The sequence below is a fragment of the Pinus tabuliformis genome, chromosome 2_2, assembly GCF_031772625.1.
Source record: "Pinus tabuliformis cultivar Carrire ecotype Pingquan chromosome 2_2, CPIR1, whole genome shotgun sequence".
Taxonomy (NCBI): Eukaryota; Viridiplantae; Streptophyta; class Pinopsida; order Pinales; family Pinaceae; genus Pinus; species Pinus tabuliformis.
The window spans coordinates 599,895,813-599,911,762 of record NC_142300.1 but is presented as its reverse complement, the minus strand read 5'-3'; the positions used below and the strand labels follow the sequence as shown (position 1 = coordinate 599,911,762).

The 15,950-nt window shown below is 37.1% G+C and overlaps 1 protein-coding gene across 1 annotated transcript in view; it reads right to left on the bottom strand.

Annotated features, from left to right (window-relative positions):
- Positions 1-5,127: 5,127 nt before the first annotated feature.
- Positions 5,128-15,950, bottom strand: part of LOC149194083 (uncharacterized) — a 306,574-nt gene continuing 295,751 nt past the window's right edge. The window contains exon 6 of the mRNA XM_089405007.1: positions 5,128-5,391. Coding sequence (XP_089261133.1) covers positions 5,336-5,391 — 56 coding nt within the window. The 3' untranslated portion in view covers positions 5,128-5,335. The remainder of the gene's footprint in view (positions 5,392-15,950) is intronic.

The window sequence follows — 15,950 nt, the reverse complement described above, 5'->3', positions numbered from 1 at the left end:
TCCTCTTCCCAAACTAGAGGCTAGGTAATTAGTCAAAGGCCGCACTAATGGTGTCACTTTACTAACAACCTCAAGAGGCTAGGTAATTGGTCAAAGGCCATAATGATGATGTCGTTTATATTAACAATCTCAAAGGACCAAATTTCTAAGGCTCATACCATGGAGAGTCTAGAGACCTATGTGGTCTCAAGATAGAGAATTCGGTGGGATAAAACATAGCCAATGGCCTTTGTTGGCCTAGTTAGCCTCTTTGTTGCACTTTATTAGTGTAGCTTCACAAGAAATTCTTCCTTTGCACTAGCATGTAGTTGCATTAATTCACTATGAATCAAAAAAAAAAACATGCATATGTTCACACCACTTATAGTTGAATTTCCATTTTGTGAATTAATGCAACAACATAAATTCACTACCATTAATCATTTCTATTTATTGTGCCTCTCTTGGCTTACTATTTAATAGTGGTCCCCCTACTAGTCTGTTACTATTATATGCGCATGATCTTTGATGTAATCAATTGTACTTGCCCTAATTACATAATTCACCAACTTGCTATCTCCATCTCAATTACTCACGCCCTTGGCTTACTATTTAATAGTGATCCCCTTACTAGTTTGTTACTATTATATGCTCATGATCTTTGATGTAATCAATTGTACTTGCCCTAATTACATAATTCACCAACTTGCTATCTCCATCTCAATTACTCATGCCCACCACCACCCCGCCCCAACTTCCACCCCAACTTCACTTGTTCCCCTCCTAGTTACTTGTCCATACATGAAATTAGTTGTCACCCTACTAACTATTGATAAAGGGATCTTCTTTTCATGGATATGGGATCCCATGAGATCTTTCATTGAAAATGTGAGCCATAATAATAAGAACATAGTTATAGCATATACCCAATCATCGCCACTCAACAACGTAACTAACATACCACATGTTATCAACTCATAGCCATATTGTGATCAATATATAAATGGCACACAATGCATGTTATCAAAGCATGTCATCATAGGTATTATATCAACATCATTTCATGATCAAAACAGAACAATTATCACAAGCTAATAAAGAATATAACTTGTACATAATTATAAACCAACCAATAGCCCCAAGAGTTAGCTCAATCGATCAAGTCGGGGCCTCGCCAGATGGGAGGTCAGAGGGTCAATTCCCGAAAGCTCTTGGAGTCAGGTCTGTGATGGCCGAAAGGTTTGATCCCCGCCGATCAGCCTAGTCTAATAAACCGTGGACATAGCGGCCACCCAATGACCAAGGGTGGTCGTGAACCACAATGGGTCATGCATGTGTTATTCACAATGATATGGCAGAGAAACAAATCATCACAACATCATGTCCATAAATTCAAAAAAAATATGAAATCATCACACTACTAATTCCATACCAAAGCAAAGATTACAAGTAATCTTCAAAAAGTGACCCCATGTGATTTATAGGATTTGAATGGCCCTAACAAAAAAATACATTGCAAGAACTCAACGAGTACAATTCCATTCTGTGAAAATTGGGGACTAACCTACAAAATATTTCAAGGTTTTGCTTCCTAAGGGAAGCCATTGAGAATATTTCTACCTAAAAGCCACCCTCAATCTTCAAGGAAGAAACCCTCTAGTGTGCCCTTAGTGTGAATCCTCGTGGTGGCCGTTGACGCTCTTAGATATTTATTAAGCTACAAGGTGAATTTGGGTACAATTCAAGGCATGGAGGGCACAAGTCATTCAACCTTACCTTGATCTAGAAAGTTCATGATGGGGTAGAATAGCCCTTCACATTTATGTGGTGTTGTTATGAATCATTTACTGGCCTTTACATTTGTTCTTTTTTTGCTTCATGACTTATACGTCTATAAATCTTCTTGGCACCTCTTTTATGATCAAGTAGAGATGCCCTTCCCCCCTCAAGGAATTCTTCCTGCTCTAGGGTTCGGCTGATTAATAGCATTGAAACATTACTTTATGCCTTGTCATGTGTGTCTTACCATTAGGATATGATCTTCAAAGTAGGTTGGAAATTTCAAATATATCCGACAAGGGTTTCCCCCAACGTTGGTGGTTAAAGCTCTTAGCTATCTACTTAGCTCTAAGGTGAATTTGGGTGTTATTTGAGAAATCCTCTTCATAAACTAATGGCTAGGTAATTGGTTAAAGGCCATATTGATGGTGTCTCTTTATTGACAATCTCAAGAGGTTAAGTAATTGGTTAGAGGCCATATTGACAGTGACGCTATATTAATAATCTCATAGGATCAAATTTCTAAGGCTCGTACCATGGAGGGTCTAGAGACCTTCTATGTAGCCTCAAGAAAGAGAATTCAAAGGGATAAAACATAGCCACTGGCCTTTGTTGACCTAGTTAGCCTCTGTGATGCACTTTACTAGTGTAGCTTCACAAGGACCAACAAAAAAAAATAAAGTGTATGTTCACACCACCTATAGTTTAACTCCCATTTTGTAAATTAATGCAACAACATGGTGGTTCACTACCATTATTCATTTATATTTATTGTGCCCCCTCTTGGTTTACTATTTCACCAGTGGTCCCCCTACTAGTATGTTACTATTATAAATGCTCATGATATTTGATGTAATCAACGGTACTTGCCCAAATTACATAATTCACCAACTTACTATCCCTATCTCAATTACTCACACCCACCACCACCCCACCCTAAGTTAATTCACTTGTCCCCCTCCTAGTTTCTTTTCCATAAATGTAATTAGTTGTCACCCTACTAATTAGTCAACTTCCTATTTTCTCAAATATGTTTAATGAGATTGTTGAGTTGCCCCCCAGGGAGAAGATTTTGTTGATAAGGGGATCTTCTTTTCATGGATATGGGATCCCATTAGATCTTTCATTAAAAATGTGAGGAACAATAATAAAATATTATTTATAACATGTATCCAATCATCACCACTACCACATGTTATCAACCCATCGCCATCTTGTGGTCGATATATAAATCGCACACAATGCATGTCATCACGGTTATTATATCAACATTATTTCATGATCAAAACAGAACAATTATCACAAGCTAATAAAGAATATAACTTGTGCATAACTATATACTAGCCACAATGGGCCATGCATGTGCTATTCACAATATGGCAAAGAAACAAATCATCACTAAATCATGTCCATAAATTCAAAAATAATATGAAATCATTACATCATAATAATGACACATAACATGACCATTGATAATGAATATATGTAAAGCAACAACTTTAATCTTATAGCATAAAACAAATAATAATGTGAAGTCTTAAGCTATGAGAATGGAAATAGCAAACACTCTCCAGCTTGGTATCAAAGAATCATCTTCAAAGGGTGCATTTTCAAGATTTTGGTCTCTCGGGTTCATATTTTGTTTCCAAATTGAATAGGGATTCACGTGAGGTTAGCAAGCACTAATCCAAACTGTACTTTCTCCTGTGACCTACAGTTTCAAGCATTAAGAGTTGTGGGAGTGAAAGGAAGAGTAACACTCTCAATCAAAAGGGGAAGGCTCTTGGCAAAGGAATTAGAGAAAGAGAAACTATAGATATAGACAACGAATTGGAAATGATAGATCAAATCATGAAGAAAACACTTATGAAGCAAGATTCAAAAGATTGGAGAATTGTGTAGAAAATTTGCTTAGAATGAAAATTAAATTGATGAAGTCAATAGAAGAATTGGTGATGATTTAAAAAAAAGTGAAGCCAATGTTCCTACGTCCTAGAGGAAGATAAAGAAGAAGAGCCTCCACAAAGGCAGGAGGACACAGAGTGAGAAAATTTCAAGGAAATAGGGACATTTAAGAAACATCCACCCTTTAAAACATGGTCGAAATTTAAGTTGTATGCTTATAAATAGAAAGAGAGTAAATCACTGAACAACTGGTCGAAATTTAAGTTGTATGCTTATAAATAGAAAGAGAGTAAATCACTGAACAGCTGGAGATGTAGAACCACATCACTATGAAGATAAGAAAAAAAAAATTACATATAACATATTGAAGATCTCTAAGTTCCATTAATATGGTGGGCCACCCATGTGAAGTCTTCAAAGAGAAAAGGATGGCTACTAATCACCAATTGGGAAAATTTAAATCCATGATGAGAAGAAATTTCTACACAATATGTCATGAGCACAAGTAGAAAATAAAATGTTGGAGATGTATAAGCACATCACTATGGAGATAAGAAAAAAATTACATATACCAGATTGAAGATCTCTAAGTTACATTAATATGGTGGGCCACCCATGCAAAGTCTTCAAAGAAAAAATGATGGCTACTAATCACCAATTGGGAAAATTCAAATCCATGATGAGAAGAAATTTCTACACAACAGGTCGTGAGCACAAATAGAAAATAAAATGGCAATTACATAAAAACAAGGTCAAAACATCCAAGAATACACAACCAATTTACTTCACATGGACATGGGGTATCTACATCAAGTCCCGTATATGTTATCTAGATATATTTGAGGATTGCAATTCCTAAGGAGGCAGATCAGTCATAATTCTTGCCCAGAGGATTTTCATGATGCTTCCATGAAAACAAGCTACATAGAGAATCAGAATAAGCAAAAGTTTGAAGCAATAAGCAATTTCAAAACAATATTTTTCAAAGGCATACACCTCAAGCATCCAAATACCCAAAACATCATTGCAAATATTGTAGCATTGATTGACATTTGGAAGCTCCATAAGCAAGCAACGATCATTCAAGATTGAAGTGAAGAAATTGAATGCAATTTTGACATGTAAAATTGGCATGTTTGGCCTTGAAATAGATAAAATCAGGGAAGTCTGTGAAAAGGAATTAATCACAAGCAAAAGAAAATCAATCTTGAAAAAGAAATAGAAATCGGCTAGCAAAGAGCAAGAGAAATCTCCGAGTGAACAAAAATCAGCCTTACAGGTGCAAAAAGAACAAGGAACATTCTTCCAATTGAAGATTAAGATCAGAGGTTATCGACTCTTATTGATCCCATTTATTAGAAATATCTAATTTCCAAATCATTGGTGCAGCAACTTGGCTTGGAGACTCATGCCTATCTTCAGATATGTTTATCATATGACAGTGATAAATAAATATAAGTTCAGATTTGCTGCTATTTCTGAGTACATCAATAAAATCAAATGTGATGTGCCATTAGTCATAATTCTGTTTTATGATGCTTCCAAGAAAACAAGCTATATAGAATTGGGGGGTGCCATTGGATCAAGATAAGCAATTTCGAAAACAAATTACAATCACATATTTTTGGAAGGCAAGAAAAAACATGTGCACGCTTCTCAAGCATGTAGAGACTCAAAACATCATTGTGAGCATTGTAGCATTGTAGGAAGCTCCATCCTCGTACCCATCTAAAAAATAAAAACAAAGAAGAAATTTTAAGCAATTTAGATTGGGCCTAAAACCAACCCCATAAATGAAAAATAAATAAATAAGCAATTGCAAGCATGAAAAATCAGTTATTGCTAAAGAAAAAACAGTCATGTATGAACAAGAAAAACTATGAACAAGCCAAAGAAAACAATGTTGAAAAAGAAAAATAAATCAGCTAGTAATGACCAAGATAAATCTACAATCACCAATTGATAAAGTCAAAAGGTAAGGTAAACAGAAAAAAGAATTGAAGAGGAAAGACAAAGACTCTTCTTACCAAAGGCTTGAATCATCAACTCTTCTTACTGAAGGCATCGACTCTTGTTGATCACAATTTTGAGAAAAAAATGATTTCCAAATCATTGGTGCAACAACTTGGCTAGGAGACTCATGCCTATCCTTGAGCACACACCTTGGATTGGTTGATCAAAGACACCAATATGCAAGTGACAAAGAAATGTGAGTTCAGCTTTTCTATTATTTCCAAGTATACTGATGAAAACAAATGTGATGTTGTGCCATTAGTCATAATTCTTCTCCAAGGAATTTAGATGATGCTTCCATGAAAAAGTATATGGAGATGACAAATAAGCAAAACATATGAAGCAATTTTGAGAGGCAAGAAAATGCATTTGCAACATCTCATGCATGTAGAGACCCAAAACATCATTACAAGCACTACATCATCAACGAACTCAGAAAGGAGAAAATAAAAACAAAGATGTGACGCCAGGAATGACTGCTCAAGTTGAAGGTGAAGAAATCGAATGCAATTTAGAGGTGTAAAATTGGCATGCCCAGCCCCAAAATCAAAGCTTAATATGCAAAAAAACGGTTGCAAGTATAAAAAAATCAGTCATGTATGTGTAGCAAATGGATCTATCCACAAGAAGAAGCAAATCAGTCTTGAAAGAGCAACACAAATCATCTAGCAATGAGCAAGAGAAATCTGCCCAATGGTAAACAAAAATCAGCCTTACAGATGGAAAAAGAAGGGAAAGAAAAAATTGAGGAAAGAGAAAGATTTTTCCTACCAAAAATTCAGATCACAAATAAGGTTTCCACTCGTTGATCCCATTTCTAAGATAATTTGATTTCCAAATAATTGGTGCAACAACTTAGCTTGGAGTCTCATGCCCATTCTCAAACATATCCATTGGATTCGAAAATCAAAGACACCAATATGCAAGTGACAAAGAAATACATGTTCATATTTGCTATTACTTAAGTATATTGATGAAATTGAATGTCCAGTTGTGTCATTAGGTGCCAATCAAGCCAGAAGGTTGGTAACTGCGAGTAAAAAGTTCTTTTAATGGTGTTGACATCCAAACGAGGAAGCATCAAAGGAAAATTGTTGAAAGGACATGAGCATAGATCAAGATGCTTCAAGGTATGTTAGTGCAGCCACACTTTGCAATATAAGCAAACCAACGACCTCCCTATTGGGATTGTATACAACGTTACACCTTCCTTCTAGAACACAAAACACATTTCCATGGATTTCTTGGGAGATTTGCCAAGGACAAAGAGTGAAAATGACTATTTTATAGTGGCAATGGATAGATTCAGCAAGTGTTTGCTCTTACTCATTGTAAGAAGAGCATCAAAGGCCAAAAGACAACTGAAAAGTTCCTTGAGAAGGTATGGATTCAAATCCACTCATTCCATACCCAAGTAAATGGATACACAATACTTGTTCATTTATTGAGGGGATTAAATCACAAGCATCCCAAAACATGGGATGAAAGCTTACATTCAATGTGAATACAATTGTGTAGTTCAATCATCTACTCACATGAGACCATTTGAAGTTTGTTGTCAATTCCTTAATCACCAATTGACATGGCAAGACAAGGAAATTAATGTTACAAATATATGAAATTATCTCTCACAATGAAAATGATATATTGGGCAACACTTTTCAGTGAAGAAATTCAAAAATATAAATTTAACGTAGAAATCACAAAGACGAAATTCATAAACCAAATAAATACAAGTAAATTTACTATATTCATAAATTAGAAAAATACAATATTAATTACTACGCTCATTATTGATATTCTTGCATAATGAAGATAAAGATTATCGTGAATTGGGTGATCATTGAGACCATAATTAGAGAGAGAAGAGTTATTAGCTCTTCTCATTGTTTTGTTTAAATATGAACTTCTCGAGCTAATATGGCCTCCACTAAAAATTACATCACCATTTTGTCAATCTAGATAATGGAGAATAAAGGCTCCTCAAAATTTTGTTCTAAGAATGTAATTCATTTAAGAGTGGGCTCCACCATTTTGAATTACTTCAATGGAAGGGTGCTTGCTATATCGTTGATTCAACACTAGATTTGTGTGGGGGCTTTGCACCCATTATCACTCTAACCAAAGATTTCTTCCTATTTTAGTTCAATGACTCAATACTCAACCCATATGCATGAAATCATGTTTGAGGCCCACGAACTATTGATTTCTCAATTGAAAAAATTGTCTACCTACCTTGCCTAGTATAGGTGGATTTCCCATGCCTTTTGATGAAGTTATGGCTTGCCCTAGAGCAGATAGAATCCCCTCTAATGGAAGTTATCTAGCATTAGCCTTAGTGATTTTCCCACCCTCTGCCTCAATATGAGGCAATGTTAGCAAAACCAAACAGTTCACCAAACAAGTAGATTCGTGTGGGGGCTTTGCACCCATCATCACTCTAACCAAAGATTTCTTCCTATTTTAGTTCAATGACTCAATACTCAACCCATATGCATGAAATCGTGTTTGAGGCCCATGAACTATTGATTTTTCAATTGAAAAAATTGCCCACCTACCTTGCCTAGTATAGGTGGATTTCCCATGCCTTTTGATGAAGTTATGGCTTGCCCTAGAGCAGATAGAATCCCCTCTAATGGAAGTTATCCAGCATTAGCGTTAGTGATTTTCCCACCCTCCGCCTCAATATGAGGCAATGTTAGCAAAACCAGACAGTTCACCAAACAAGTAGATTCGTGTGGGGGCTTTGCACCCATCATCACTCTAACCAAAGATTTCTTCCTATTTTAGTTCAATGACTCAATACTCAACCCATATGCATGAAATCGTGTTTGAGGCCCACGAACTATTGATTTTTCAATTGAAAAAATTGCCCACCTACCTTGCCTAGTATAGGTGGATTTCCCATGCCTTTTGATGAAGTTATGGCTTGCCCTAGAGCAGATAGAATCCCCTCTAATGGAAGTTATCCAGCATTAGCGTTAGTGATTTTCCCACCCTCCGCCTCAATATGAGGCAATGTTAGCAAAACCAGACAGTTCACCAAACAAGTAGATTCGTGTGGGGGCTTTGACTCAATACTCAACCCATATGCATGAAATCGTGTTTGAGGCCCACGAACTACTGATTTTTCAATTGAAAAAATTGCCCACCTACCTTGCCTAGTATAGGTGGATTTCCCATGCCTTTTGATGAAGTTATGGCTTGCCCTAGAGCAGATAGAATCCCCTCTAATGGAAGTTATCCAGCATTAGCGTTAGTGATTTTCCCACCCTCCGCCTCAATATGAGGCAATGTTAGCAAAACCAGACAGTTCACCAAACAAGTAGACCCCCCAACCAGTCAAAACTGGACCAGAACCAATAAAAACACCAAACCAAAAATCCGATTGGCCAAAGAATATATAAAATATTCAAAATTTAAAGAAAAATGTATATATTCATGTGCATCCATATGAATCAAAACCATTTATGCACAAATATGAAAAAGTTCTCAATTATATAATGGTGCATATAACCAAAATAATATTGAGTGCAATCCATCTCTAAACAAGACATGCTACAACAAATACCGACATATCATCAAAATCATTGCATTAAGATAAAGAGAGACAAAGCTTAAAATGTCAGGTCAAGATGATTATTAAATGAACCTAAAACATTGAAAATGGGCAATGTGGACATTCACTAATCAATAATAGTGGGATATTAAAACTAAAATTGTAACCATTATCTAACATAGTCTTCTTTCACACATGTCATCGTTTATCCCAACATCTATTTTCGCTCTCAAATCGTGGATCACCATAGATGTGACCATTTGTGACATAGGTCAACCAAGAGGTGGCTTTGCCTTCCCAAACCTCTTCCACCCCAAAGCTCCTAGGCAATGAAAATAGATGTAGCTCATACAAGTATTTCCAAGAGAGTATCTACTTATGCAAATTTCATTAAATGTATCCTACGCTTTTTCTAAATGTTCACTTTATTAATTAACAAAGTGAACATTTTTTACTTAATAAAGTGACTAAAGTAGGTCACTTAATGATTTAATTAAAAGAGACTCGTTGACTTCAAAATTAGATCTTAACCATTGAAGATTAGGTTTTTGGCTTATGTCAAAGTCATAAGAGAATAATGATAAAAGAAAGATGGGGCAAACTACAAAGAGACACAGAGAGCATTCATTTCACAAGTCACATGAGTGAAGAAAAAAATCGAAGATCTGATTTTCAGCCATTAGCAAGGAGTTTTAGCAGTAGTTCAACAAAAAGAAGACATCCAATCAGTAGCAAAGAGAATTTCAGTCGTACAACCTAGCGAAGGAGGATGTACAGTCATTTGTAGGGATTGAAGAGTACGCCAAACAAATTGCAACGCAGACCATGCATTTCGTGTAGATATGCCTTGATTTCTGTGCAAACTGAAATTTTTCCAAGTTTATTATTCGTTTGTTAATTTCTCAGAGCCATTTTCCTTGTAAGGGAGCTCTTGTAAAAGTTCTAAAGATATTTTGAATGATGAACTGGTCTAGAAGAGTAGAAATAATTGTGCATAATGTGATTGCTTTTCTTGTTTTCAATGATGCACTGATCTAGAAGAGCAAAAATAATTGTGCATTGTGTGTGATTGCGTTTCTCGTTTTCCGCTAAATGCAAGAGTTAATAATTCCAACTAGATCTGATCTATTTGCTTAGATGGTTTTAGGATAATTTAACATGGTGTTAGAGGTTTTGTTCTGAGAGAAAAGTAGATCTATTATTTTCCAAGATACTTCAACAAGCTTGAGAGACAAAGCTCAGGACAGCCATTTTTGTAACCAATGTGAAAGTTGAGGATCGACTTGATGCGGTTTCGAATTTCTTGCCATGGAAGGAAAGAATCTCAGTGATCTTGAAGGAGCAATACTTGTGGGAAGTCGTGTCCAACCCTCCTGCTCCAACATAGACCTTAGGGAGCATGCAAACACCAACAATAGTAGACCCTATAATGCAGGCAGCATGGGATAAGGACATAGAGGAAAAGAGGGTGATCCTTTACGCTATTAAGGATCATCTAATTCTACATGTTGCAAAAAAATCAAATATAAGGACATTTGATTTTGTAGTATTAATTTTTTCAAAGTGATAACATGAGTCAAAAAATGATTCTCAAAACTACGCTCAGAATGCAAAATGAACCCCTCCAACAATGTGACCAATTGCCTTATGAGAATCACACAAATCCATGACCAGCTTGCAATTATTGGAGGATGTACTAGATACAGAGCTAGTGAATGTTGCTCTGAATGGGTTCACCAAGGCTCGGGAACCATTCATCATGGGCATTTGTACCCAAAAGTATCTTCCCAAGTGGGAGAGACTTTCTGATGAATACATCCAAGAGGATACTCATAAAGAGTCCACGAACGACAAGCGAAGAGGAGCAACAAATGAAAACTTGGTCCTGGTCAGTGAGATGAAGAAGACCAAAGGGAAACTTTTCATCAAAAAGGGTGACAATTGTTGAAGAATGTAACTAGTGTCAGTCTTCATAATTGTATTTCATTCATGATGTATTGAATTTGTCAAAAGAAAGAAAAAGAAATTTTATTATAAATAAAATTGACTTATTAAAGCATGGCTTTCATGCTTGGGTCAATTATTCATAGGTCAAAGCATGCATTGCAGGCTTCTAGGGTTTATGTCAAATGGCCTTGTCCATGTCACATTCTAAAAGACCATTTTTGTCAAAAAGAAATTTATTTTATGTGAAATTAGGTCTCCTAGGCTTCCTCCACCAAGTCGGTCTCAAGGAAGGACAAGTTAGCCTAATTGAGGGGCAGAAACTCCTATATAAAGACAGCAACTCAAACTCACTCATCAAGTTCAATATGCAACTACTGGGGCCAGAAAAAGTGTGAAATTCAAGGAAGAAGAGGAAAGGGCTAGCGAAGGAGAAGGATGTCTCTATCAAGCACAAGAAGTCAAAATTCTCCCTCTCTCTCATGGAGGATCGAAATTGTAGTACTTATGCTGGGCCGAAATTGTAGTACTGAAGCTGGGCCGGAATTTTGTGTTGTTGGGGGGCGAAATCTCTAGGTTGTTGTTGGGCTAAAGTTGTTGGACAAGAAGACACTGCTAAAGATTGTTGAATTTAATTGGAAGGTTGACTTGGTGGAGGAGGAAGGTCTATTGGTCTTAGTTCTTGGTCTATCTCATTTTGAATCTACTGATGGAAGAGATTTTAACTAGGTTTTCCCCTATAGAGGCGTTTTAGCCCTGGCAGAGTGCCTACATCTGGTGTACTTTATATTCGTGTTTTTCTTTTGGTAATTGCTTGATGAAACTAAGATAAAAGAAGAACATAAGAAAGATGATAAGAACTCAAAGATATCACAAGTAATTACTAATTATCAACAAGAGAAAAGCTTTTTGCCTTTCTGATTTTCGAACAACAATGAGGGAGAGGAACAACATTCCAAGCAAAAGAGAAATATGACCAAGATCAGAAGCTATATTTGTTATAAGAATGGCCATTTTGCTTCTCAGTGTCCACACATGAAGAAAGGCAAAGGGAAGTTACAGAAAGTTGCAACAACAATAGAGAAACGGTTGAGCAAACTTGCTTCCATGTTAGAGAGTGACTTTTTCGCGCATGTCTTACCTTTCTACCAGCGATATTGCTAGAATTCCCTGGTACTTGGACAGTGGTGCCTATCGCCTCAAAGGCTAGACAAATATTTAGTAGATTTGCATAGAACGACTCAAAGACATATTGAGCTTGGCAATGATGCCAAGTATGCAGTGAGGGGGCAAGGGATACTTTAGTTCCAGCTTGAGTCAGGAGGGTCCTTTCATGCACGGGAGGTACTCTATCTACTTGACCTAAAGAACCTTTTGTCCATCTCAATCATGGAGTACAAAGGTTTTGAAGTCAACTTCCGGAGGGGGCAAGTGTTCATTTTCCTAAAGGGAGCCAATCCAGATTCCAGAGACTGCAATAAGGGTTAGAATCTGAGAGAGAAATTATATAGACTTCAAGGTCAGCCTACTCATCCACTAGTGCACACCAATGATAGCATCTACGAGTTTTCGCAAGGAGGACGGGCCATCTCCATCACAGGGCTCTACATCTAGTCTACATCCACATACCTATGGAAAAGAGGGCAAAGTTGTAGCCCTCCAATGAGAGGAACATCCCCGTGGGATACAACAAGAATTCCAAGGTTTATAGAGTCTTCTTGACATATCATGAGAAGACAGTGTTGAGTTGACATGTCGAGTTTGAGGAGAACTTGGCATCTAAGAAATATCAAGACCTGCCAACAATTGTAGAGGGGCCTCAAGAGGAGGAACCAAAAGAGAAGCTGAGAGCAGAGACTTCCAATAGCAGAGATACCCAACCTTCAATGTAGGAGGAGCAGTCAACTTCTTCAACATCAGTCAAGAGGCTCAAGTGGGCAAAGCGGACCTTACGAGATGATTGAGAGAATGTCAACCCTCGCAAGACCAATTTCAAGGAGAGAAGACCTCTGCAGAAGTTTTTGATGTACATGGCTTTGATTACCAACATCATAAACTTAGAGCCTTCTAGCTTTAAGGAAGCATCCAACCAACAAGTGTGGAGAGATGACATGGTGGAGGAGCACAACTCCATCATAAAGAATGATGTCTGGGAGATTGTATCAAGACCAAATGGGAAGTCAATTGTGACTTAAAGTATGCAATAGATGGCAATGTGGAAAAATACAAAGCTAGATTTGTTGCTCGTGGATTCTCTTAAAAAGAGGGAGTAGACTACAATGAGACTTTTGCTCCCATAGTCAGATACTCCTCTATTCGAGCAGTTCTTTCGACAACTTTTGAGATGGGATGGAGCATCCACCAGATCGATGTGAAGAAATCTACATTGAGCAGCCACAAGGGTTTGAGGTCCATGTAGAAATAACTCGAAATTTGCAACTACTAATGAATTTGAACTGAAAACAATAGACACAAATTTCTTCTACTCAATATGTGGAAGGGAAAACATACAATAAAAACACATGCAATCAATCACAATGAACACAGTTTTTACTGGGGAACCCAACTGGGAAAAACCCCTCCTCTATTAGATGAGAAAAATTGATCTATTATAATGACAGATTCAATCCTGAAGCACAACCTGCACTGCAATATTGATCTCCTCCTCCTGAGACTGCTTTGCAAAATACTTAGCCAATTCTTGGCCTCCTGCTCTATTTCCTTGCGCAATTCCTGAGGAAATTAGTTCCTAAAGAATAGGAGAAGCCCCTATTTGGTTGCGCAATTCCCAAGAGAATAGTCTCACCTGCTACATGCAAACATTGTACACTCACTAGTATACAATAATGATTACATTGATGTCTTTTTCCTCCACTCAACTAGGCAATTCGAATTCCATGCATGACTGGGGCTATTTTTCGTAAATTGACTAGTTAACTGAGATATCAGTGAGTTAACAACAGTGATAACATCTCAACTAAACTCCTACTGACTCTATTTATGACTAGAGCTCAGATAACTGAGTTTAACGAACACTAACTCCACTAGATTGCTAAATCTTAACAATCAACCCATGCACAACACTACTTCTTGCCAACAAACTCGAATTGACCAACTTAACTAAGTGACAATGCCATGTCGCTCCTGCTAATTGCATCAAGTCATCCTACTGATGTGGAAATTTGAATTTCTCCATTTCTCCAATCCTTCTCCTCTTGAGGAATGCATTGTAACACAAATAACACTCCCTCTCACTATTTTTGTTGCTATTGCAACAACTGCAATTGAGAAGCATCCAGAATACTGAATCAACTATGTCTCTAAGTTGCAATTGTCTTCAGAGTCTCTGTCTGCTAGTAGCCTCTGCTATGTCGCTCAATATCTGACTGCATTGACTGACATTGATCCTTCTATTACTGAATATTGTAGGCCCTTGTAGCAAGGGTAATGATCCATGAGAATAGTATACTACAACTGTTGGTTCTCTCCTATGGACCTTGCCCAAATATTTGCAAATTTGGGACTAAGGCTCTACGTTGCCCCACCTAACATGGTTGCATATTCTAAGATCTCTTCCTTTCTTCACACATTTCATTCCCAGGAACTTCCAATAAGAATTCCTCAATTATAGTCAACCACCTCATATTACATATGAGGACATATTATGATGATTTTAATGAATGTGTGACCCATGCATTTCTACATTCCTTCGAAGGAGGAGATCCTTCCTCTGACGATAGAGCATTGATCCATGTTACCTGCAACCATATGACATGACTCTTCAATATAGACTGTAAGCATACATACCTCTTTTTCCTTTGGGTCATCCAGACTTCCTACAACAACTTCCTTGATTGAAAGAGCTTCAATCCCTTGATTTGCTTCTCCTTTTATGTCATCATACCATCATCCATGAATTCCACAAGTTTGGAATTCTTGATGAAACACTTGCTTCCCCTCACGATCAGTGAACCTTTCAATGTAGATTCCATCAGAGAATCTTGAGGATCTAAAGTATCCCCATCAGAAGATGTTTCCTTTTGACAGATGTATGACAAACCTTGTACTAGATGACCTTGCCACTTATGTTTTCAATGAGATTCCCAAGAGCTATATCCTTGACTTCCATAGATTCTAACCATCTTTCATGCTTCTCTATGATGTCTCGAGCTCTTGATTTCAATGCTTCCATGATGCCTTGATGCATCCCATTATTTTACTTAGTGAATCATGATAGCCATATCTTACAACAGAAGACTTAGGAACTTGAAAAGAATTTATGTGAGGAAGACTATCTCAATAGTGGAGATCTATTACTTCCTCCTTCTTCGACTTCTTCCTTTCAACTTCCTCCACTTCCTCAGTGATGTAATCTTCTCTTCTTCTTTTGTTATTGTCCTTATTGAGCTTAGGACAATCTCTTCTATAGTGCCCAAATTCTTGACACCCATAGCATTGTATTTTAGCCATGTTCTTCTTCTTTTTTTTAGGACCAAAATTCCAAATTTCCCCTTTCTTTTATTCATAGCAGCATATGCTTGATTTTGCTCACCTACTCCCACATCAGATTTGGCCTTTAGTCTAGATTCTTCAATTTTGCATAGTGACCATAGATCCTGGAATGGAGTAGCTTCTTTCTTCCCACAAATACTTGAAGTGAAGTTACCCCACTCTTCTGGTAGTGCATTTAATACAATTGTAGTCATTTCTCTATCAGACATGACTTCTCCTAGATCTTGTAGTTGATCTCGGATTTCAGATATCCTCATAA